At 39.2% G+C, this 26,024-nt stretch overlaps 1 protein-coding gene across 3 annotated transcripts in view; it reads right to left on the reverse strand.

The window, feature by feature from the left end:
• The window catches only part of LOC122866590 (guanine nucleotide exchange factor VAV3), a 90,563-nt gene that overhangs the window by 25,211 nt on the left and 39,328 nt on the right, over nucleotides 1-26,024 (reverse strand). For all 3 annotated transcript variants that reach the window (XM_044176428.1, XM_044176429.1, XM_044176430.1), the window contains exons 3-18: nucleotides 25,101-25,159; nucleotides 24,942-25,007; nucleotides 22,423-22,531; nucleotides 21,060-21,161; nucleotides 19,495-19,563; nucleotides 18,505-18,608; nucleotides 18,117-18,216; nucleotides 17,679-17,774; nucleotides 13,841-13,909; nucleotides 13,138-13,224; nucleotides 12,938-13,023; nucleotides 12,110-12,242; nucleotides 8,321-8,430; nucleotides 4,557-4,658; nucleotides 2,390-2,481; nucleotides 306-328 (exon numbers count right to left, since the gene is read on the reverse strand). In XM_044176428.1, coding sequence (XP_044032363.1) covers nucleotides 306-328; nucleotides 2,390-2,481; nucleotides 4,557-4,658; nucleotides 8,321-8,430; nucleotides 12,110-12,242; nucleotides 12,938-13,023; nucleotides 13,138-13,224; nucleotides 13,841-13,909; nucleotides 17,679-17,774; nucleotides 18,117-18,216; nucleotides 18,505-18,608; nucleotides 19,495-19,563; nucleotides 21,060-21,161; nucleotides 22,423-22,531; nucleotides 24,942-25,007; nucleotides 25,101-25,159 — 1,407 coding nt within the window. The remainder of the gene's footprint in view (nucleotides 1-305; nucleotides 329-2,389; nucleotides 2,482-4,556; nucleotides 4,659-8,320; nucleotides 8,431-12,109; nucleotides 12,243-12,937; nucleotides 13,024-13,137; nucleotides 13,225-13,840; nucleotides 13,910-17,678; nucleotides 17,775-18,116; nucleotides 18,217-18,504; nucleotides 18,609-19,494; nucleotides 19,564-21,059; nucleotides 21,162-22,422; nucleotides 22,532-24,941; nucleotides 25,008-25,100; nucleotides 25,160-26,024) is intronic.

Genomic DNA, 26,024 nt, shown 5'->3' on the forward strand with positions numbered 1-26,024 from the left:
AAATAGTTTTGAGCCCAGTCTAATTTCCTGCTTGGGGATACTTGTGAGCTTTGTAGCAGTAAAGCACACAGCAGTTTCAGAAACAGCAGAGACAACTCAGGGTAAATCTGCAAAAACATTCTCGTTTCTCGCGTCAGGTAGGTTGCAGCAAGTTAAGTCAATTGGAGTCTCCTTGGCAAATAGCTGCAGGAGAGAGCAGTCTTCAAAGTGCAGCAAAGCTTTGGAGAGGAGGCGAACAGTAGACACAGACAGTATACACATCAGCACGGACACACACGCACACACACACACACACAGCAGCTTACCTGAGTTCTGACGGAGCCAGGATCTGAAAGAAGTTTGAGAACAGGCATAGTGAATGACGGGTTAGCGGGTGCACGCAAACACTTGCACACACTCATCGGTACAAGGCAACACTCCCTCATTAGTGGAGAAGGCGGACGCTCGTGTCTGACCGTGGTTCACTTTGTTTTGCTGTGCTGCCACTACCTGACAGCCGGGATAGAGGAGGTAACGAGGCGGGGGGGAGGGGGGCAGACCTGAGGTTTTTGCTCCACCAGTTTCTTTCATTGGCTCCCTGAGGGACGGGTTACACCCCCAAGACACACACAAACACACACCTTTGCACACACACTCTCATACTCCTGTACCTGTACAAACAGAGCAATTGCATAAACACACGCATATACCTCCACAGTCACACATGCTAGCTGGCACAAAGTCACAAATATATGCACTGTATCTACAATACCTGTACACACAAACACACACACACACACACACACACACACACACACACACACACATCTCTCAGCAGGCCTGTAAAAGTGAACATTGACCTGTTACGCAAACATCTGCCGAGCGAGCTGATAAAAGAGATAAATGTAGGTAAACAATGGCTTATCTGTGAGACACGCGCACACATGTACACAACCCTATACTGTGGTGCTGTGATTGTGTGTTTGTGCAGCCATGCAAGCACTGTTGTGGCTTTCTGAGCATTAGAGTGAATAAAGTTCAATGTTGAGTTCAAATGGATATCAGCAAAAAGTGGTGCAACCAAGAAGGAAGTAACAAATTAAAACGTCTCCCATTACTGTAGCAGCTTACTGAGCAGCTTTTTTTGTTAGTTTGAGTTTCTGCTGTTTCAGACTTCTTAAAATACTTTTACTTTTGTATGTTACTTAAGTACTGGTCCTCGCCACTGCACATTTTCCTGTACCAGCAGAGGGTGAATACTGTGTGGAGCAATGACAGTGGGAATTCAAACCGACATCCCTGTCTTCACAAGCTCTCCCGCCGCTGGTGTCGCCCAAATCTACTCAGGTACACACTGTGCCCAGGTGGGCCTGGCAGTGGTGTTATTGCCTCTGCGACCTGATAGCACCATGACAGATGCCAGGTCCAACAGGAGCTGGCAGCTTGCCACGGGGAATACAAACACACGCAATTGCGACACGCTGTGTTACGGGTGCAGAGTCTGCAGGTTGTAACAGTACAACTTGCACACTTGCTTGGTTTTTAAAGATATCGTGAGGATATTTAGTGCTATGAAAACACAAGCATGCACTTTCAAGACCTAAAAGAACTAAACAAAAAGTGTGAATTTAGTTTTTCCACCTGTTTGCACTCTCTCTCTCTCTCTCTCTCTCTCTCTCTCTCTCACACACACACACACACGCAGAGGACATGCTATACTGAAGTCTTTCTTTTCATTCAACAAGTCTAAAGTTTTCCCACCATTTCTGTCAGAGCTGTCAGTGCTCCTACACAGGGAGCTGAGTGACAGATACACAACAGGAGCATAATAAAAGTCAGGAGTTTCTTAAAATTCCTCAGTAAAACTACTATTAAGCTTTGGGAATCGGTACAATGATACACAGTGACATTGCCTTTAAGGTGCTCTGAAGTGTCAAAACCACCCAGGGAAGCGGGGGAGTTTTTGAATGAATATTTGCAATACTGATCGAATACTCGGATGACCTTGGTTGGTAGAAATAAGGGCATGTGTGAAGTTCTTACTTATTTAGAGCAAACCCCCTAATTCCCACAATTCCACATGGTGCAGTCATTTTTAGAATGTGTGGAGCTTTTTTTAAATCACAGTGCAACAAATCTCCCTCAGACCCATAATTAGTCACAGGAGACACTCATACATCAGGTTTTATGCACCATTGTGTGTCATTATGTTCACACTGCTATAAAAGTGCAGTTGTGCTCATACAATTAGATTTAATGTGTCCCTTAAAAACATTTTGTTCAGTGACAAACTGTTAAGTGCAGAATTGCTGCAGACTAGATGCGACTGATATGAGGTTGTGCAAATAAAGTGAAATACTTATTTAAAAACTTATGGTTATATTTGTGTGTGTAAGCAGCGGTGTGTTACCTGTTTTTCCACAGCACCCAAAGCGGGCCAGGCATTCTTTATGGGCACCTAAACCACACTTGGAGCACATGTAGCCCTGGTTAAAGATGCCCCTGCAGACAAAACGAACAGGAAAAGTCATTAGATGGAGTGCTTGAGAGTGTATATACGCAGTAGTAACAGTACATCAATGCAAAGAATAGCAAAATTACTGTCATATAGGAAAGTATGGATCTAAGTTGCAGTCAAAAGATTACCACCTTTTCTGACATTTTAGGAGGACCAACAGTTTGGAAACCTACAGTAAGTTTCTCTTGTTTTAAAGGAGCAGTGTTGTGCTTCAATTTTTAGCCACACTAGCAGCATTGCTCTATGGATGGCAATGTTGGTCTAATTCTATCAAATATCTCAATTGAAAAACTATTGAATGGATTATCATGAAATTCATGTACAGACTTTTGTGGTTCCAAGATGGTGTATCCTAATAACTTCGGTTATCCTAATGACTCTGGTGATCCCCGACTTCCTCTCGTGCCACCATGAGGTTGACATTTGTGGTTTTGAGTGAAATGCCTCAACAACTATCGGGCGGATCGCCATGAAATTTAGACAGAATGGTTAGAATGCTGATGTTAGCATTTAGCAAAAAGCATCACTGTGTTTTCTTGGTTTAGGTATAGGTAAGTCCTTGAGATCTTCAAGGTCCTAGGCTGAATTCAAATCCAGGCTGTTCCACCTTAGCCAACTCAGCAGCACTAGGACACCAGCCAGAATTCATTACTCTCTACCAAAGGCAAAACAGGTGTGGTAGGTAGGTTATATACAGAGAGGTTCATTCTACCTTAATTTCAACCAAAAAAAATCTAACAAATACTGAGAAGAAGACACTGAAATTCTGTAAATGATGTGTGCACAGTGTGTAGTTCTGTTTTCATTTACATAACCATCTCAGAGGCCCTAACTAAAATGACATGAAAGTAGAGGCTGCTCTCCAGTTAACTGTCCAGTTAACCTCTCTGAGAAAACTAGCATGGAACTAACCTGCAGGTACACTGTTGTGTTTTGCGCAGTTCAGAACTACAGGGTGTGTGCATTAGGACACCACCATTTTTTTTTTAGGCAAACCTAAAAAGATTTCCTTTCATAAGATTTTTCTTTCAAATTAAAACTTCTACAATACACTTTACTGAATATTTATATGTATCATATATGTTTTCTGATTAATGACACAATGTCTCAGCAAGGCCTGTGCTCATTATCATCATAAAGCAGTCTTCTGAGTGTGATCATAGTACCAGTAAAGTACACTAGATATTAGATTAGATTAGACATCAAGATCTGGTGAATTATATCTTTCTATAAGAAATACACTAAGAATAATGGGATTTACAAATTCCTTTTTGCTGTAGATTTTATAAAATAATGTCATACACTTCTTAAAATCACACAATACCACTTGACACATTGGTCTGATGATTCATGAAGTCATTTGATATGTGGTGCCTGTTAGATAGATCTTTCAAGTTCATCAACAGTTCTGCAAACAAAGAGTTCCAGGACAATAGTCATAATGAAATACTCCAAAGGACCAATCATTATTTAAAGAAAAACTTGAGAAATAATCAAGAAAATAGCAACATCCTAAAGAAAATAATGAATCACTGCACTTCAGATGCTTCTTGAGACCTTCCCTGACCCTATTCTTGTTTTTCTCATATCTTATCCTCAGAAAATGTTGGTGAATTCAGGGCCTCTGTATATTCACAGTGCAATATCCTTGTCCCCTTTCTCCATCCGTCGCCTTGAAGAAGTGCTGAAGTGTGACAGACATTTTTCTTTGCCGTCCTCGGTAGGTGAAACCACTCAGTCGTCCCCGCTGTGAGAAAGACCATGAGGCGCAGTCCTCTGGGTGCTGATACCATTCAGCAAATTCAAAAGAAACTTTGTGTAACGAAGGCACATGTGCAGAGGAAGAGAGGAGCAAAAGGAAAGTGACGAATAGATTGTTAGGGTACACTGGAGAGGAACAGGAGGAGTGGAGGTCTTTCAAAGGAGTCCTGACAGTTGTTTGAAGGGAAAGGGTTCACGTCTCGTCCTCAGTCTTTATGTTTGACGATAGCCTTGAAGAGATTTTTGTGCTGCTTCCTCTGTGTGTGTGTGTGTGTGTGAATAATAATTGGCCTCTTACCTCAGCAGCATGTGGCAAGAGTTGCAAGAGGTGATCCTTTCAAAGGTGTGCATACGAAACTCATGGAAGTTGTTAGTGGCATTCTCAGGACGAATGTTGGATCTAAACAAGACATCACACACAACAAACATTAGATACTTACTAACGGGTTAAGATGAAAGATTGTATCTGTAAAATAATATTCTGAAAATATGGTTGTTTTTGATAGTTTTGTATTTATGGTGATTTATATTCCTCATAACAATGTATGTATCCATTAAGAGTACATATGGCATTTTGTAAAAAAAAAAACTTTTTTCTTTTTTAAAGATTATGTTGTTTGGTATATTTAATATCTAAGGTGATCTATAAGTCACATGACTTATACTGTAGATCACCACATCTCGTGAGGTGAATAAAGTTGTACAACGTGCTTTAATTTTGATGGACTCATTTTCTTAAATATACCATTACTTTTTAGACTGATTTCCTACCTACCAGGATCCTAAAAATCAACTTGCAGGAAGTTGAAGCTTGGTTGAGATAAGTAGTCCATGAGAGTAAAGCACCTTTAATTTCCTATCAGCACATGATAATGCAGCTCAAGCAGGGACTTTTTCCAAAAACGCTCTTGTTTAGGGATTTAAGGTGTTCTAAACTGCCAAAAAGAATTACATTCATGAACAATGATGTCAGAAAATCAAATCCAGAGGACAAACAATAAACAAAGATTTCAGAGTTAACTCGAAATCAGAACAAGCAGTTGGACCAATGTACTATAAGTTAAAGATGAGCCCAAATTAATTAATGAAAATGAGTTTTTGCATTTTTGCCCATTTTGTTACAGTTTTCAAACAGCTTTGGTCTTTGATGAAAAGGTCAATTTCAAAGCAAAAAATACATATTATTCACTTATAAAATTGCAGCCAACAAACTCTCTTACATGGCAACAGTAACATTTCACTGATACAGTTCTTTGAAGTGGGAAGGAAAGAATTGCAAGTAGACGGCAAGGTCTGCTTGAAGTGAACACAGGAGTGTTCTTAGCCCCTTGGGACATGGCTGCATGTGTGTGTGTGTATGAGAAAGAAAAAGACTTTGCCCAAGTTTGCCTATAGCGCAAATGCCTGTTTATTTGAAATATTAGAGGTCTTCCTTTGTTGTTCAGTGTTACAATAGCTAGGACATGACGCCATTGTTGCACAAGCTTTTTGCTATATATGCACAGGTGCTACTTTGGAAACTCAAATAATAAGTCAAACTGATGGGCTACAACAAGTTCTCTGGAAAATAGGACAAACAGTGCTGAGATGGAAGACAGTAAAAGAGAACTTCAGTGGTTTTCCTCTCCTCTGTACTGGGGTCAACCATATATCCGCTTTTTAGTGAAGATTGTTATTAACTACAAATTGCATATCACTGACAAGAAAGAGGGTCCATTTTTACCATCAAAATAATCACACTGAAATATACTGAATATGTTGCTATGGCATGTTTATAACAAAAAACCATCATTAAAAAAAACCCCTGATTTTCCTTTTTCTTTCGGCTTGACTTTGAGAGTATGACTGGCCTCTTCCAGTTCCACTACTTCTCTATGTACTGAAGCTTTAAAAGCTGTCCGATAAAACTTTGTATGGTTCAAACTTGCGCTGAGCGGTAGCCGTGTGAATTTTAAGAACTTTAAAACTCAGAAATACAATATGACTCAATTTATAGTCTTCTTCTGACTTTAAAGGACTCACTACAGTCTGTCTTTTGTTTAAATTTCTTTCTGTATGTGGAGCAGTGTGTCTACCAATCCCTCGTGGTTGCTGAATCTTAGTCAAGCAGCAAACAGTGGGTGGTTTGGAAATAAATGCGGCACATGAGAAAACAACTGTTCACAGATCAGCCATTAAGCATTGCTGTGGGAGCATGTGATTGTATGGCAACCCCTCTCTATTCTCGCAGCTCGTTAATTCAGCCCCAAAAGTTAATCAACCAAAGCCCCTGTTTTCTCAGTTTTACATCACACCCCACTTCATCTTCCTAATCCTCTTCTTCATTTCCTGTTAAGGCTTGTTGCTTTCCTTTGTAGCTTGAAAATGTTATTTCACAGATTTTTCTTTATTCCCTTTTTTCTCAGTTTCTATTTCTATATTTGCTTTGTAATTGCACCTGCTTGAGAGCCCCACTGTGCTTAACTAATTCTCGCTGCTGTCACTGGCAGTTAGGTTCCAGTACAACAATAACAATGACCTAATCCAATAACAGGTATCTCAGCTCTAACTAAAGGAGATCCAGGAGGACTGGGAGGATGTTGGTTTTTGTCTATGGTGTTGTCGGTTTAGTGACTAAAGCAGCAAGACCAAGACTGATCATCAGAGGAGGTTGTGCATGGGTGGTAGGATATCTATGAGGAGTGTAAAGATTGAAATTTGAATGTACATTATAAAGTGATGTCTACTATGTCTGCTGTCGACATTAAAGGGTCACCCCAGCAATTTAGTATTGTACTTCCATAAAGTTGGGGAACTTGAGAGAGATACATTTAAAAAAGAATTGTCAAAATCAAAGCAGCAGAGGCCGAGATATCCTGACTTTTCAAATAAAATACTTTACACTACATTTCCCATAATGCAACTTGACAGCATCATTTGACACTCTATGCCTGGTAAACACACACATATTTCAAACTCCACACCTTCAGTTTGTAACGGCTTTCCGTAAAAAATTTGGAGTCTCCGGGACCGAGCCAGTGTTACCCTGACAACGTCACAATGACATCATCGGGGGTTCCTTTTTTAGAATTTACAAAGCTTCTCCAGAGCCACAGAGGAGACTACACAGTTTCCAACTGTCTCCTACTGCACCTGTTGTACAATTTGTAAGCACATACTATTGCGCTTTATTGTGCAAGCTGTCAATATCTTTCTGGTGAATAATTTCGTATACTTCGTGGTCATGATGAATAAAGCGATTCAAATTTCATTGAATTGCAGCTTTATTTCATGGTTTGATTGGAGGGAATTGGGTTCTGCCTGACTCCTGGCCCCCTACTGTAGATCAAACATCAGCTTCATACAACAATTCAGCTAAACAGCCACATCTTCACAAACCTTCATGTGGTATAAGATCTTTACTTTTTTATTTTTTAAATTCATTAAAAAATATCTACTACTACAGCTATTTTATACCCAATAAAACTTGTCTGTCCCGCATATTTCAACAATGTGAAAGACAGAATGGTCGGTACAGTATCTCTGAGACAATTAGTCAGTCATTTGTCTTTCTTGGCTCTACATGTGAAATACTATAGTTCCATTTGTCACTCACCAGTTTGTCAGTCAGTTTAGATTCATTTAAATCCAGTTCAGTATGTAGATTGGTTGATGCAGTTTAACTACAAACACCTGATGCTGGAATAAAATTTTACCAATTGTTTTCTCTGAATATAAAGTACTTAATGTTTAAAATATTGTAAAATACTGGATGCGATATTTTAGCTATTTTGACATTGTTACTCATGCATAAGCTTTAGAGACCATGATGCCATTTTTAATGCATTTTCAGGTTTTGGTTTTGAAAGTCAGTGTGCGACTTGTAAACTGCTCGTGTTTTTGTCACAGTGTCGTGTCCCTCATCAATCATCAAGTAGCCTAACTTGAATAACAGGACGGGCAATGTGTGCGTTTTGATGCTGTGACAAAATTCAGCTGAAACAAAAAGGCACACACTCCTATCACATTGTCACGCATGATTGCACACACACACACACACACTCATAGACGAAACACACTCACATGGCCATGCCAAACTGCTCCAGCCACTTCTTTTTCAGCTCTTTTGTCTTGAAGAAGAATTCAAAGCCGCTCTGGCCCTGGTTATGAGTGAGGTAGAATCCGTAGGACCACTGCAACAGGAATAGAAAAACACACACATTTGAGACAGAAACTAAAACAAGCTAGGATAAATAAATTGAGGGTTTGAGTGAAAGACAAACAGAGCAGGAGGGGGCAGGAGCTGAAGGAGACAGGATGCAGGGAGACAGATGGAGACAAAGAAATGCAAAATGAAAGAGGGATGCCTCTGGGAGAGCAAACACAAAGGGTTGGAGGGCGGCAGAACTGACAGACAGAGACAAAACAGAGAGGGAGAGCATGAAGGAGAAGAGGAAACGAGTATGCCATATAACTGCTGGGCATCACACAGCATGCACAGACCCAAGTAGTGAGTGGGCCTGTAATCATCTACCATTACCCACTTCAAAGGCTAAATATTAGTCTATTAGCCTCTGTGTCAACACATGCCTCTGTTTTTTAGGTAGCATTACTAAACAGATGCTTGTGAGATGCACTTTTTATGGCCCCTAGTTGTGGTTTTGAACTTGTAGCACTCAGCTCTGAAGGCTATAAACATGCCAAGCTCAGAGTGCTGTCAGGGAAGCTCATCTTTTCTATTGAAAGAAAAGAGAAAAGGAAAGCAGCTCTCTACAGAGGTATTCCCAGTGGACACCAAGACTTCTCAGCAAAGATATCTCCAGCTACCAATTTGTAAAATGAAGGAGGAGGTGTTTGTCTGTCTTTCAGGCAGTTTAGGTCTTTTTTGCTTGGTTTATCTTTGGAATTTATAAGGATCACATATCCAGACGGATAATCTATTTCTTTGTTGATCTTGCTAAAATACAATTAATCTGACCCTTGCTCATGTCTTTCACCATCAATGTGCCTGAGTGAACCATGGTTATTATGACATTAAACCTGCAATAACTATTTTTGGCCAGTTGGGGGCAGCAGAAACAAGCTGTGAACACAACATTGACATATTACCTCTTAAATTGATATGACTAAGTTGCTAACCTTGTCTGACATTTGCTGCTTCGCAGGCAGTGTACAGCTTATTTTGTTGTAAACAGCTGATGCGTAAAACAGTGCTACGAGAGCGGTGAAAGAGAACCAAAACTAAAAGTTGCTGCAGGCCAGAAAACCAAAACAATGAGCGGAAAGACACTAAAACGCTCGATTTAGCTGAGGGGAACTGCAGAGTCGGGGGATGATTATCTGTTAGTTCGTCGTTACAAGCGACACCTTACACATTACACATAGTCATTTGATCTTTTGTTATTATAAAAATATTGATTATAGCAGCTTTAACAGCTGAAATACATGAAGCTTTCATTCCATCATTTCCTGCTGCAAAGGCTCAAACCATCAGCTTTAGTATGAAAAATGACTTCAGTCCAAACGTCGCACAAAAGTTTCCTACTGCTGTGCTCTGTATCGCTTTAAAAACGATTAGACTTTAGGGATATTTGGTTTTACCTCCAGATGACTTGCATGTAAATGCGATTATTTTGCTTCTATGACAAAGGTTCTTATTGCTGCTTCCTTCAGACAGCCACTGTCATCTTTGGCATTTCCATAATAAATATGTAATCAAACAAACTGCATCATATCCATCATGTCAGAGGTGAATGACACTGAGGTAGCTGAAAGTTTCATAAAAAATTACTATATAAGCCCATATGGTTCTAAGCCTACTAATGTCTGCTATTTACAACATCATTATTGCCCAAATCATTGTTTCCTGGCACGCCTTAGATATCATTCCTCATTATGATTGGCAATATTTTTCACCACTTGGCACTTAGTATTCACTGTGTGTGTGTATGTGTGTGTGTGTGTGTGTGTGTGTGTGTGTGTGTATGTGTGTGTAGTCAGGCCCAAAGCGAGGTTTAATGATAACACCATCTGGGAGGAGGCAGACTGTTCTAGTCTGACACTGTTTCAGTATTATGCTGGTAAATGAATAAGACAATGTAAAACATGTGCTGGAACAAACATGTACCAAATTATTTAAGGCTCTTTTCTGTTGACTATTTTGTTGTTTGTGTTATGAGCGGAAACATTTTTGCACGTAGTTCATTTTAGCAGCACATTAGGGGATTCAGAGCACAAAAGGCAGCAATGGGGTGTAGAGGTTGGTACAGGTGCTTATAAAATACTGTCAAGAAGCAAGTTAACTCAGTTTTTACTCAATTTTATGAACCTGCATTTATCTGATAAATTGTTACGGCTGCTCATTATGCTGAAGTAGCGCTGTTAATTGGTTTGTCAGGAGTCCAACATGGTTTCTGAGCTTTGCTGACTCAGTCATAAAGAGGCAATAATGGACTCAACAGTGCAAGACTTCCCTCCAGTATAGCTGATTGGTTGTTATATGAGATGCTTGTTTTGTTCTTTTTAATTTGATTTTTTAATATTAAGAAGTATGTTCTGCTATTATTTTTCACTTTTACATGCTGTATATTACAGCAACAGAGAGAGTGAAAGTAGAAAGCAGAATATGCTCACTACATCGTTCTAGCCCTATTAGGATGGATGTGGCATACAGCCCTGGGTGAAAATTAAATGTCATCAAAAGCTGTTTTAGCTGTTATAAAATCACAGCTTAAAGTGGGTTATTGCTTTTTGACAATGGTGATAACACACCATAAAATTAAAAGCTAAATGCTTTGGACACATTTTCTTTTTAAGTCACTGAATTGAATCTGTGTGGATTTAAAGTGACGTCCCCAATCAGACCTGTGAAATCAAAGCTTCCTTATTAGCACAAAAACAATAAGTTTAGACATGTGATTCACACTTTCCTCTGAGCTGTGACGTATCTGGACTCAGAAGTGTTAACTGTAGAAATAAACTATTTGGCTGTCAGAATTACTGGGACACTTTTTCTTTGGATTAAAATTCAAAGCCAATGTTTTGACTGTTGAAAGGTCTCGTTTTTTTGTGTGCAGCACAATAGAGAAGTAGAAAAATGTGTGTTCAATATTTTGTGAAAATATGAGCAATAAATGTAATTTTTGAGTTCAGCTTGATTTAATTGATGTTAATGTTTCTGCATGTTGCATTCTGAGGTAAAACATCATCACTGTGGCCTCGCCAAAGGTGGAATTGAGTTACTCTCTTGGAACTGAAAGGGAAATGTTCACAAAGAGATGTGTTGCTGTCAAAAAAAAAGGAAAAAAGATTAAATGATTGAAAGATGTGCCAATATCTTTTCCAAGGTGACGGCCAAGTTTGAAACTTGAATTCACCTGGGAAAGCTGCTCATGTGCAGATCCAAACCTAACCATGTTGTACAATACAATGAATTTTCCAAGGCAAACAGTTCCATGTTCCATGTCCAGTATTTTAGTTATTTTTCCAATCGAATACTGTAGTGTAATCTATTTCTGTGATGTCATGCATAAATTCCTTGACTTTTCCTGTCTGGTATCTATGTGTATAAGAAACACTGCTGATAATCACTCAAACACTAAACCTTTTTCACACAGACATTTTGGACATTTACACAAGTGTAACTAATAACATAATTAATAGTGGCTGCAATCAATGGCTTACAGACAGCTAAAAATAACAATGTCTATGGCGAGTCTTAGTTACCCATGTTGTGAGTTGCACCTGTGCTTTAAAGTCAAAATGTCTGCAGTGAAAAAAAGGCTACTGACAGCCTCATGGTGGCACTGAGAGAACGAGTCAGCACAGAATGCCACAATAAAACAATTCAACGGGACTGTGTGCGTGACAGACCTTTCGGTTCTCCTTGTCCGATGTGGGGTTGTTGGTGATCTTGAAGAGGTGCAGGTCGATCACTTCTTTCATCTCATAGTTGTCTCCTCGCCGCTTACACACAATCACCGCCGCATCGAACAGGAAGATGTGCCTGCAGTTCAAAGAGCATCATGTCAAAGTCACTGAAAGCAAATTTGATGCACCAGTTGTTCATGTTACTCTGCACTCCCCACTGCATTTGGGGAAATCGTTGTCACATTTTTTCTTTACATCCTCTCACTTTTATGCTATAGTATGCATTATTTCTGACATAATAGCAATAAATACAATTTTATTATACATTTTCAGCCTCTCTCTCAGAACTCTGTGTTACCTGAAATTAGACTTTTAACAAGGTTTTGGACATTTTTTGGGCGTGTTCTGTGCGTCATAAAAGTCTGCCTCTCCAGATATGGACTGCCTGAAGCTCAAGCTCAATCTATCCGTTGATTTAAAATACAGTTCATCAAGGTAGGTGACAAGTGTTGGGCGAACATAATCCTACAGAAGAAGGGCAGGACTAACAATGTAATTGTACCTGACACACAACAATGTTTGCAATGTAGTTTAATCTATACTGAGCTAAAAAAAAATAATTCTACAAAACGTATTACTGGTTGGTTGTTATTCTGGAGACATAAGCATCAGCTAAATGCCAAAAATGTGACGTGCACCATGTATCGATTGATTGTGGCGTAATTCACCAGCGATTACTTCACTTGAGTTTGTTTTTCACTTACAAGGCACACAGGTTTAGAAGCTGCAATCAGTCAGTCAGTGTTTTAGTCAACCAGCGTGTCATCTCACCTGTCCTGCTTAGCTCGTTTGTCCACCGAGGCCACCCGTACCTCCCCGTCACCCTTGGGTCTTCCATAGTTACTCAGAGGCTGATTCTACAGAAAAAGAGAAAAAGAAAGATGGTTACGATCTGACAGGAATCAAGCATTTCCAAAGTATTGTGAGGTTGAGATCAGCCTGTCGTTATTTGGAAGAAACAGGTGGCTTACCAGGTTTTCGATGGATTTCTGATACTGATCTATTTCTCGCAACGTCTCATTGTCCCTCTTGACTTCGTTAACATACTGAGCCAAGTCCTGCGCACAAACCAGAAAATAGTAAAGCATCTCCTTTTAATTTTGTTCGATTTAGACTAAATGTTTTAATTGTTTTTCTTCCCCAGGTACAGTATGGCACCAATTGCCCCCTCAAAGTTTTCATTCCTTTTTGTGTAGTTTTTTTCTTTTCTTCTTCAAAAGTAACCATTGCTGCTGTGGGCTTGTAAACTCCAATAAGACACTGTATATGATATTGGGCTATAAAAATAACTTATTAATGCTGCATTTAGTGGAAGACTCATTTATTTATGGGTAATCAAAAGTTGTGGACATGCAATGACTTGCAATGAAGTGCAATATCTTATAGTCTCTTTTCAGACATGACCATGTTAGCTTTAGAGCTGACACAAGCTTTCATAGCAGGCTGAGAACATGCCACAAGGTAGAGGGAAAATATTCATTGAACACAAATATTAATGATGCTGTTTTTTATGGTGTTACGTTAATGTTAATTATAAACAGAGCCTAAATGAACTGGATGGGGTCCTATATGAACACAATTTTCAGCCAAAGTTAGAAGCTGTTTTTGTTATTTTACTTGAGCAATTTCTGTATTTCTTTGCTGGGATAAGAGTGTGTGGAAGTGATGATGTACCTTCATGGCATCCAACGCCATCCGCAGATTACTCTTGTCGGTGGAATCATGAGTGTGCTTTACCAGCTCCTATTGGACAGAAACACACACAAAATATAAGTAAGCAAGTGTCCTATGCTAACACCTCTTTCATATTGTAAAACTGATTTAAAGCGCTTGCGACTAGCTAATCAAAATTTTTATTGTATACCAAGGTAGAAATTGAAAAGAGGACAGCGAGGCTATCAGTCAATCATAAAACAAAAAAACATGTAAAAATTCATGAACATGGTTATCATGCTGCGAACACACACTACGGCCACATCCCACACATGAGAAAGTAATGCTTTGGCTCTAGATATGGAATGAAAAAGGTTTCTGCGAAAAGAATCCTGTCCTGAAATAAATCAGATTGTGCGCATGTGTGTTTGTGTGTGTGCCCACTCATCTCTTGCAGGTGTGTGTGTGTGTGTGTGTGCGCAAGTGTGTATCTGAAATTGCTTGCCAGTGCCTGGTTGCAGCGTAAACAAGACATCTAGACCTCAGCAGTGGAGGATAAGGGAGGATGCCATGCATGTCCTTCACACAGGCCCATACAAACTGTGTCCACACACACACACACACACACACACACACTGAGCCGCTAAGGGAGATATATATGTCTGCTTGGCACTGCTCAAATCCCTGGTGTCAGTCAAGCTCAACCTGGGCATTATTATCAGTAGCAAGACGGCAGAGTCCCATTTATCAAGCCTTGCTCCCACCTCGACACATCCACAGAGATACACAGGAAGGGAGTGGTCACACTGATAGCCGGGACCATACATGATGGACTTATTGAGGGAATCGTGTTGCAGTGTGTTTGGAAGGGGGGGGGGGGGGGGTATGATGAGCAGAGGCAGGGAGGAAGAAAGCGAGAAAGACTGATGACAAAAAAGAGAGACAGAAAGAAACAGCAAGAGAGAGGAACTCACAGAGCGAGAGGAAGTGACAAGACATTAGTTGTACAGATTCTGACTGTCACCATGTGGGAAAGTAACCCAGCGGATGCTTTATTCAGCGCAGCTGGCTATTACCCGGCTGTTCCACAGGGATCTTGGCCCATGTTGACACAACATGGTGGAATCTGCTCATTTCTGACTGAACTATTTAAAGGCATGTATATTGTTCTGTTAAATTGTTCTGGATTCATTTAAGAGTGGACATGCAGAGAACACGTCTGTCATTCATTAGTGAAGAAAATATGCTCTCTGATACTTGTATTAAATGCTTTTTAAGTATATAATACATAATGTACTGCAAACCAAATAAGTATATATCTATGGAAGCAAAGACAGGCTGTAATAATTAGAATTTTAAAAAGAAACTGAATACCTAATTGTAAAATTTGACTATTCAATTCACTTCATTTCAATTTTATTTATATAGCACCAATTCATAACAGAAGTTATCCATATAAAGCAGGTCTAGACTAAGACTCTTTATTTATCTACTATTAAAACCATTGTTGACATTTACTGTTGATACCATTGAACTTATGGAATTAATATTTACTTTTAATTCCACTACACATTTCCAGAAAGTAATTTCAAAAACTTTATTTAGTTATCTATTTATTTGGTTTTCACAAATTCCGGTCAAAAAGTCAAGTTTGCAGGGTTTCCAGTCTCTCGTCTTGAGGCTCAGTTGCCGCAAGAAGGAGGCAGAGGTGCTCCTCTCACCTCCACACCCACACAAACACACACATACATACACACCTTTTCACAAGAAGAAATGCTGCTGCTTCTCTTTTCATTAAAGTACTGTACATCACAGCAAACCCACATGTGAATTATACATGGTCCACCTTCAACCTCTTTGACTTATCCTGCGGGATACGTGTGTAGTGTGTGTATTAGATTAAAAGGATAGGCCACGCTCACACACATACGTGTATACTGACACACACATCCACATTTACTCTGAGGAAATGTAGCTTACAGATAACATCAAAGAATATTATATGCAGTCAATTCAAAATTCACCAAAGAAGAAAAGTCCTCACATTTTGGATCATTAAAATGTCTAAATAGGGAATGTTTCCATTTTCAGTGAGTTAGTAACTTCTCACTGACTTTGTCCTAAGTTCCCACAGCCTCACTTCAGCTTCACATTCAGATTCTCACCACTTCAAAAATACTTCACCTCTCTGTCTGTCTCTCTTTAGTTGTTGGTCTGCTGCTCTCTCTTTCAGTCCTCACTTCACTTTATCTATTTTCTCTCTCCTCCCTCCTGATTGTCTCGATCAGATGACAATTATATGCGGGTCATTACAGACAGAGTCATAAAGAAGCTACAGAAATAGACGAGAGGAGTCTCAGAGAGCCTGAAGGACGAAGGCAGGGGAGGAGAAGGAAACATGATCAGCAGCACCACCTAGTGACAGTGAGTCCTCTTGCTCACATAGTCTTATTGGCAATGATGGAGCCTTTGATTAATCAAGAACTCCCCGAAGCTGCTGTGTCACTTACTGACAGTCATCTATAAAGTCAGTGAAGACTTTTAACTTTGATCATTTACAATGACAGTGACATTATTATGCTTTTGCACAGTGGTGGAAGAAGTAAATATACTCCATTATTTATATATTTATATATATACATTATACAGTATATTATTTTTCATGCATGAACATGTTTGCAGCATTTAAATGTTGCAGCTAGTCAAAGTGTAGCTACTTTTTACTACTTCTGTTAAAAAGTTTAAACTATAAAAATGCATCATATTTTATTTATCAAATGTTGTGTATGTACAATCTTAACCTGTTAAGTAACTAGTAAAGATAACTGTCAGATAAATGTAGTGGAGTAAAAAGTACAATATTTCTCTATGAATTTTATTGAAGTTGAAGTATCATAAAATGGAAATACTCAAGTAAAGTAAAAGTACCTCAAAATTGTACAGTACTTGAGTACATATATACACTGATTATGTACTACAGTATGTTGCAGCGATGCTTGATTTAATTTAGTTAAGGAGGAACATAAGTCATTTTTGATTTTCTAATGTTATCGAGAAGGTAATACTTAGCAAAACCAGGACATGATGACATCAGCACATAATCTGAAGTCTACGTTAAATTTGGTTCATTTTTGTTCAGCACCTTTTAAACTACACCCCACATGCATGGAATCCTTTTTTCTGCTCCAACTCAGCTACAAGTCTGACTCTCATTTTGTCAATCTAACAAAGTATAAAACTGCCAGAAACCCAAAATACAAGAAAAATGACACACCTGCCTACAGAAATGTACACATCTTAAGTGATAATCACTCAAAATATTACTATAGAGCAGTTCAAGGTTGAAAAAAAATAATCTTTCACTTTATACACACAACTACGATTGCAAAATGTAAGAAATAAACCTATAATACAGTCTATTTACATGTAAAGCGATTTCATCCAAACTCGTTTTTGTGCCTTTTTTCATTGAAAATCTATATTAAAATATACAACATATATAAAATATGAATAATTTCCTTAAAAAAAATGTATGATCTACAGACATAAATTAAATATGTTCTGAAAGCCCCACATCAATACTTTCAACTGTTTTTTCTCAGTTTGTCTCTAAATGATAGGATACATACATAAAGTTATGTTACTATAAATAAAACATGCTCAGTGTATTCACAGACTCCAGAGGGTTTTAAACATTTGTGCAGAAAAACAAAGCCATACATATCTGAGCTAACTGGTTTTCCAACCATTCGCAGCACTAATTGGAAGCTTATGGTTTTTCATAATGATGACATGCCAACTTTATGACTACAGTAGATATTGTAACAGATATAGTTCAGGATAGGTTGGAGTACTGTACCTGCAGGAGGAGGGGATACTTCAAGACTCGCTGCATTGGAACCACTAGCAGGTCCCTCAGTGTGAACTTGCCATAGTTGGCTCTCTTTGAACATTCCTGTAAGAAGATGACAAAGAAAGAAAATCAATAGATTATCTAATGAATTATATACAGACCCTAAAAAGAAAACCACCCAGGGCTTTTCTTTATAAACATTTCAGGGGCTCTAAATAAAAAAAGAGCTTTATTTGACTTTTTTCACCTTCTAGAAATGAGTACAGTGAAAGTAGGAGTCTTAAGGGGCAAGTTATTAGAGCTTAATAGCAAACTTTACAATCATTTATGCTGTCAGCAGTGGTGTCATCACCTGCATTCTCTCAACATTCTGAGATGGTGAGAAATGAACACTTGTCACTGTGGCTCTAAATAATCATTTACTAACACTATGAAACGTTTTACCTCTAGCTTCATGCGTACGTCCTCTCTGTCTTTGCAGATGTAATCCAGAGTGGCGATGGCTGTTTCCACATGGCTGCAGTATTTCCCATAGATCAACAACCTGGGACGGATCAAACACAAGAAACGGCAAGAGGATTGGAGAGGGAGCCACACTTGTCATTATTTCTAAATTGAACATTGCACATTAATCTAAATGGGAACACACAGTACAAAGAAGCCTATCATTACTTGGTGACTTACAGCAATTGGGTTTGAGATATTATAACAGTTTATTATGTCTTATATGTACAGAATTTATTGTAAGAACTTTATAGACATTTTAAGGGCTTATATATACACTAGAAGAGAATAAATAGAGAGGAAGGAGGTTACAAAGTTCATAGTGTACCGCTCTTTGAAAGTGATGAAGATCTGGTAAAGGTTCTGAGCACTTCTGTGGTGGACTGAGTCTTGGACTTCCAGCAGTAAACATTTGTGAACTTTAACCAGTTCCTGAAACACAACAGCAAAGATCCTTTAAAGTTGATGTCCATCAAATTTCTGGTACTTTCATTTAGGGCTCAATGAATATGCAGATTGTTCTTATTAATCATTAGGTCTATGAAAAGTAAGAAAATAATGAAAAATGTTCATCTTAATTTGTGTAAGCCCAAAGTGATGCCATCAAATTGCTTGTTTTGTCCGACCAACTGTCCAAAACCCAAATATATTCAAATGTTTGTTGTCACATAAGACAAAGAAAAGCAGCAAATCCTCACAACTGAGAAGCAGGAATTAGGAAATGTTTTGTATCATCGAAATAGTTGACAGTTATTTTTCTGCTTATCAACTAATCGATTAATCATTTCAGCTCAAGGATCATTTCAAACTAAACAGGTGTAAGACAAAATACCTGCAAAACTGATGACATTCCCATCAGCCCCAGTTGTACTTTGTGTTCGTGCTAGCTATCAAATGTTAGCATGCTAACACACTAAACTAAGATGGTGAACATAATAAACACTGTACCTGATCACCATCAGCATGTTAGCATTGTCATGTTAGTATGCTGATGTTAGCAGTTAGTTTAAAGTGGCTAAGTACAGCCTCACAGAGCCGCTAACATGGCTGTACCCTCTCTTAGTCTTGTCACTAATTTCAATGTATTTAACATTTTAATGCTGTTTGAACAGTTGTGTTTCAATTTGGGAAATAAAAACAGCCATGACAGTGTGGAATTCAGTCATCAGTAATTTTATTACACCTGTGCTTTTCCTACTGTGACATGTCAAAATGTCTTCAGTAAAAAAGGCCCTTCAATAAAGAATTTTGTGACCCCAAGTTGACCACCCAGTTGGATGATTACACTGTAAAGTGTTGAGCAAAGACAATGACTTACCGGGATATTCACAAACATCTTTTCCATCTCGGCCATGGATAAAAACATGGTGAGGGGCGTCATAAAGTGCTGCAGCAGAGAGAGAGAATGCAAGAGAATGAAGCTCATCCCCTCTGGAGTGGGAGTGGGAAAGTCATTTTGCGAGAAGCTATTATATTATGGGCCAAGTTGCAAAGAGCTGCAGTCAGCAAAAACAAGGAGGGCTGTCTGGGTCACGACAATAATCTCATTTTCAGAGTTTGCAATTTAATGATTTCCTCTCAGAAAACCCTCGCCGCATAGTCACCTCTACATCTCAAAGGAGCGGGCGAGCACAAACTAAACTCCACCATCCATTTCATATCGAAAGTCATCTACTGAGATACTCCGCTGGGAAATCTTTTTCCAGTCGTGAACGTACACAAGAGGGGGAAGACAAGTAGCTGTGGCTGGGGGGTAAGAGACGGGCGGGCCTCCCACGGTCCTGTAAAAGTGCAGGGTAAGGTGGAAAACATCCACGACAAAAGGGCTTTCCTCATGGTTTTGGTCTTTTGGTGCAGTTCGTTCAGTGCTGGGATTACTCATTACCCACTACTAATTTCAAAAATAAAAATATATTCTTTCACTTATTTCTCTCTCTCTGGGAGTACAGATTTGTTACACAACTCATTATTTTTTTCCATTATACCCCAAAACAGGTCATTACAGTCAGCCAGTTTCTCATATTGCAAGTGATAAGGAGGCCAAATTGATTTCTAGTGCTCCTGTCATCCTTTTTACTGCATAAAATCAATGGAGTGGGACTATTTCCACCCTAAGAAAGTTAACTTAACTTTTATTTTTGACCCACTGTAGTTGAGTGTGGGCTCACATCAACTTAGAGAATGAAGAATCATTTTATTAATTATAATTGGTAATTTGTATTATTTCTGAAACTTGAAATTAGCTATTAGCTATGTAGTAACATTACTGATTGTCATTCAAACCAACCAAACCAATTATGCATTGATAAATTATTTTTTTCTCATTTAGCATAGTTTTTGTAAGACTTGATGTCAGTACTTGTTACATGTCACTCCTGTTAATTTACAGTAAAGGAGGTTTTTTATGCTTCTAAACACATCACACTCACAGTGTAGATGTCAATTTACTGCAATTTGATAACAACAGAGGGCCCACTTGGTCAAACTAGTTCAATCATCTCAAGGCTGATGATCTAGGCCGGTGTTTCCCAACCTGAAGGTTGGACTCAGTCAATGGAGTCAGGAGATAAATCTGAGGGGGTGCGTGATTATTAATGTGACAGGAAACAGGAAAAATATTGTTCTGCTACTCTAATTTAGATCAAATCTTTGCTTTTTTTCCCCAATGTGAAATGCAGAATAGTCTTCAGGCCCCCAACAGTTATTGAAATGAAACAATCTAACAAGTTTAGAATAGAAAATCACTCTTTAGTTGAACTGCTCACAACTCATAGACATATTTAACCTGTGACGAGGGGTCGCATGCAGACGCTGCTTTATTTTATCAAGTGATATGACGATGTCCTTGACAATAACAAGCCATGTTAGTCAGTAAGTCAGTACCTTCTCTATAGACTCCAGGGTCTCAGTGTATTTCTCCTCTGTCTGCTTGATCTCTGTTAAACAGCAACTCCTGATGTCAGTCTCTGCCTGCTTCTGGAACGCCTACGCACACACGCACACACAAACACACACACACAGGACTGTTAGTATGTGTCAGCGCTGTGGGCTGACAAACTGTTGAGTCTTCAACCAGATGTAGTCTGTACGACCCCTTGAGCAAGGTCAGAGATTAACACATGCTAAACTAGATTGTCTGCCAATTATGATAGAGTATGAGGTACCATGATTTTTTTATTGAACACAAAAATTCAGAGCATTTGCCGATTTCAATAGTGCATTGAATAGAGAAAAAATATCAACTTGGACCAAAAACAGTAGATCATAAAAAATCAAATGTGGAATTACATAGTGTATAATGTGAAAAAAACATTAAAACTGAAATGAACTAAGTTACGTTTCAGTTTAAATCTGTAGAATTTTAAGACTTAATTAGCATTTCAAAGGCACACACATACTTTGAATATCAAGGTGGATACGGCTTTCTTAATTTCTGTTCAGTTTCACTAAATAGTAAAAGTAATATAGTAAAAGTTCATCAAGGCTGTACCTTAAGGCTTCACAAGACAATTTCACACACTAGCAGCCCAGAAAAAGGTAACAAGAGAGAAATGTCGGACTTGAATGCCCAGATTTAGCGTACAGACTGTGTATGCTAAATAGGAAGCTACAGCCAGTAGCCAATTAGCTAGCTTAGCACAAAGACTGAAAGCAGGGGGAAGAAGTTAGCCTGGCTCTGTCCAAAAGTATCCGCCAACCAGCACCTCTAAAGCTCAGTAATTAACACGTTATATCTTGTTTGTTTAAGCAATACAAAAACTGAAGAGTAAAAAATACGTTAAGTTTTCATTTTTGTGGGGGGTTACCTCCACTGGATGCCTGCAACTTCACAGGTACAACAAGACTCCAGGTAGTCACTGTGTCTGGCCACAAAATAGTCCAGCATCACCCCCCGTAAAACCACAACTTTTTTTGTTTCAGTTTTGGTACAGACTAGACAAATGAGATATACTGTATTGTTTTAGTGAACTAAAGAGGTGCTGGTAGGCAGATTTTGTTACCTTTGTACAGTCATGCTAGCTTCCAGCCTTTATGCTAGGCTAAGCTAATCGGCTGCCGGCTCTAGCTTCATATTTAGTTAACATACAGACATGAGAGTGGTATCAATATTCTTATCTATCTACAAGAAAGCGAATATACATTTTTCACAAAATGTCAAACAATTTCTTTAATACGGATGGTGACTCAACCTGTATCAATGGAGCACTGTAAAGATGTGAGTGAAGTTAAAGAGAGGAGGACTGACCGGAGGAGGGATGGCTTCTGTCTTCATCAGGTCCTCATAGATCTCTCCTCCATCTTCATCGTCATACACACAGTCATACAGATCCTCCTCATCCTCCACCCCCTTCTCACTGCAACACACATGACAGAATATGATACTGACATTACATTACACCCCACTGCTGTTTGATCCAGAGTTTTACTGTGAGTGGGTAATGGTTTTTACTTCTCATGACAACCACATGAAAGGTTCACACAAAAACACACACAGTTCTGGTTTTACCGAAGTGGATTTAAATACTATACTACAAATCTTGTTAGTCAGGGACAACACTTAATCCATGGCTGTGAAAGTGGCTCAGAAACACACACACACACACACACACACACACACACACACACGCACGTAAGCAAAGACTTTTATGTGTGACGCCACAAGCCTGTTCTGACTGCACACATCTGAGCCAATTACTGTACCTTAGCAACTGGGCTAACATGACACGACTCAGTGCTTGTGTGTGCGCGTTCTTGTCCTTTTTATATATGTACCTTAGAATGTCCTCAAGAGGAAACATGAGGGGAAAACTCTCAAAGAAGGACCTCTACACATAGCATGTAAAGGACTAAGACCTGTATGTGTACAGGTATATTAGGGTGAAGAATAGAGGGTGAGGTGAAGGGTGACCATCAAGCATGGACTGCGTAGGCTGTGGACATTAAAAGTGAGGGGGAAAAAATTCCTTCGTACAAACCCCGGCACACACAAGCCTGACAGGATGCATCTGAACCATGTCCAGTAACGTTAATACGCCAAGGTTTTGGTAGACTGGCCAACGATATGAATGACGAGAAAATACTGCAGACTGTAAAACAACCCATGTTCCTGGCAAATGATCTGCTGTTCTGAGAGACTGTCATGTGAAATGATAGTGACCCATTAGAAAAATGTCATTAATATTTAAAGTTAATGGACAAATTCTTGAGATTTGAAACCAAGTTTTTAGGTTTAGCAAACCAGCTCCAGACATTGATACTCACAACTCTCCTGCTTCTATAGCTAACATCACAACAACAGCATATCTTGGCAAACTAGAAAGTAAGCTGAATGTCCGTGGGCAAGTCATTTAACGTTACCTGACACACACATCATGGCTGGAATAGTGTTGTGTGGACCGGTCTGAGCCACTTTGTTTATTTCCCATTTACAGAGCCAGGGCTGAGTACAAACACTGGATTTTTAGCACACACAATGAACGGACAGCTAGCGGACCGTGAGGAGATATTCGCTGAATTTCACTAAAAGAAGTGTATTGGATTAGGATTGCATGTGTCAAGCCACCTTGATGTATCTAATAAATAATTAGATTTAAACACATAATGAGTCTACAAACTTGTTAAGTTTGCAGATGTAAAAAAGGATTTTGGCCATGACTTTTGACAGTGTTAGTAATAATGGTCATGGAGATGATAAATTAAACTGAAAAGTGGAAGTGAAACTCTACTGTTGGGTGAATGGGTCTGTGTGTGTGTGTGTGTGTGTGTGTGTTTCTGTACATGTTTTGTCCATTTGATAGCTGAACATTCAGCAGATGGGAGTAGAGGGCTGAAAACGGCTCTGTTTAGTGTGATCCAGGCTGCCATTTCCACCTCCCATCCACTGCTGGCTGCTGTCAGGGTGCTGTTTTCCTGTCACTGCTGACTAGTGGGCTGCTTCCTACTCTAGGAGCTGTCAGCGCTAAACATAGACCAGAGCAGTGTAAGGCTTCCCAGCAGCATTTTTGCTGTAAGATTATCTGTCTCCGCTGACTTACATTACCCACAAATTAGCAATCTAAGATGTTTCCATATTTGTTAATGGTTTATGCTTAGATCCAGGAAGTTACATTTGACTCTAGGCCAACGATAGACAAATATAATCCTTATTAATCAAAAGGCAACCACATTGGCTGACTATAGGAAGCCATTCACTTAAACTTTAATGCAATGTTTTGATAAGGATATGAATAGAAAAAATGGTGAAAGGAAAAATACTGGCAAAATTATACAACTATATTACCTTCAAAAATCCATACTAACCCAGCCACAGTCAAGTATCTTAAAATCTTTCAGATTCAGCTTCTATTGCTGCATTGCATTTAGATAAAGGGCTTTGCAAGGCATTGTGCCAGGAGACCTGTAGGTGGATTTTGTTATGTTATGATTTTGTTCCTTGTTCACTTTCAAAAATGAAAATAATGCATTATTTGTTGTTTTGATGAAGTTACTTTAGGATTTAATTGTTGAAAACACCAATAATAAGAAGGTTAGTTGTCATCATACGCTAAATGCAAGGCCTGAATAAAGGAACAAGGAGGAGGTGGCTGCCTTCCAGTCAACACCCAGGGAACAAATGTTGCTGCACCCACAACAGCCTGTAGATTTTTAAGTCAAAGGGAAACTAGAGACCAAATTAAGATTTTTTTTTTTAATTAAGTCACGTGTGTAAAAGAGAAAGGTAAAAGGTTGTCATGCACATGGGTGTCTATAGGAGGGCAAACGTACTCTATAAGGTCCTCCAGGTGGTTGTAGATATCCTCATCTTCAACACTCTCCTCCGATGGAAAGGGCCTTAAAAGAGAAAACAGAAAGCATTCTGTGTCAGGCTTAAAATCTCATCATTATATAACCTGTCAGAGGATACATGTTGAAAACAAAACATACCTGATTCCAGTTTGTTGTGTAATCGGTGTGTGGGAAAGTTTAGATAGTGTGTCCATAACCTGCAATGGAAATAAGGATCTGTTATTTTATCAGTATCATTTACATTATAAAAGAACACATACAGCCCTGGAAAGTAAGACTTGTGAGAGGAGAGGGAGCTTGTTGTTTGGGTGCTCTAGGGGTGCTGCATTTCTGAGAGGAGACACATGAGGGCAGCATTCTCAAACACTCCAACACTGCAGCTGACACATATTCTGTGTGCTTGTGCAATAACAGACACACACTGTTCCATGAGAGCTATTTAAGTCGCACAAGACAACCTATATTCTGAATTCACTGATATATATATATATATATATATATATATTATATTCATTCGGTTTGGTGTTTTAATATCCCCGTGGGGCCAATTTTGTGTTGAGTCGCATCTAAAATTAGAACACGCACAAAACCCAGTCACATATATATTTAGAAATACTGAGAGAGGTGTTCAGTGAGAGAGGAGTGTTGCTGAAAAACGACTGATTCGACACACAGTCAACAGTTAGCAGTACAGTAGCAGCAGAGCAGAGTCACACGACCTGATCAGTAATTGATCGTGCTGTGAAGTTAACCGTGTCTCCTGGGCTGACATGACTGCTATTAGTATGACATGTAATTTCACGCTGCTGTGCTCAGTCCTGCCCAGTGCCCTTGACCCTCTATGTGTGTGTGTGTGTGACCTACACCGCTGAACTCACCTGCTAAATGAACGATACAGCTTTATTATCTGAAGCAAAACTCGACAGGGAGCTCTGTTCATTCACGCTTTGCAACCTGGCAAATGGCCCACAAACCCCTTTTCTTTTTGCGGGCCATCTATCCACTGACATCAACACGTGGACGTGCCGATAAAAACATGCCTGCACGCTCGCAACACATCAC

The sequence above is a fragment of the Siniperca chuatsi genome, linkage group LG19, assembly GCF_020085105.1.
Source record: "Siniperca chuatsi isolate FFG_IHB_CAS linkage group LG19, ASM2008510v1, whole genome shotgun sequence".
Lineage (NCBI taxonomy): Eukaryota > Metazoa > Chordata > Actinopteri > Centrarchiformes > Sinipercidae > Siniperca > Siniperca chuatsi.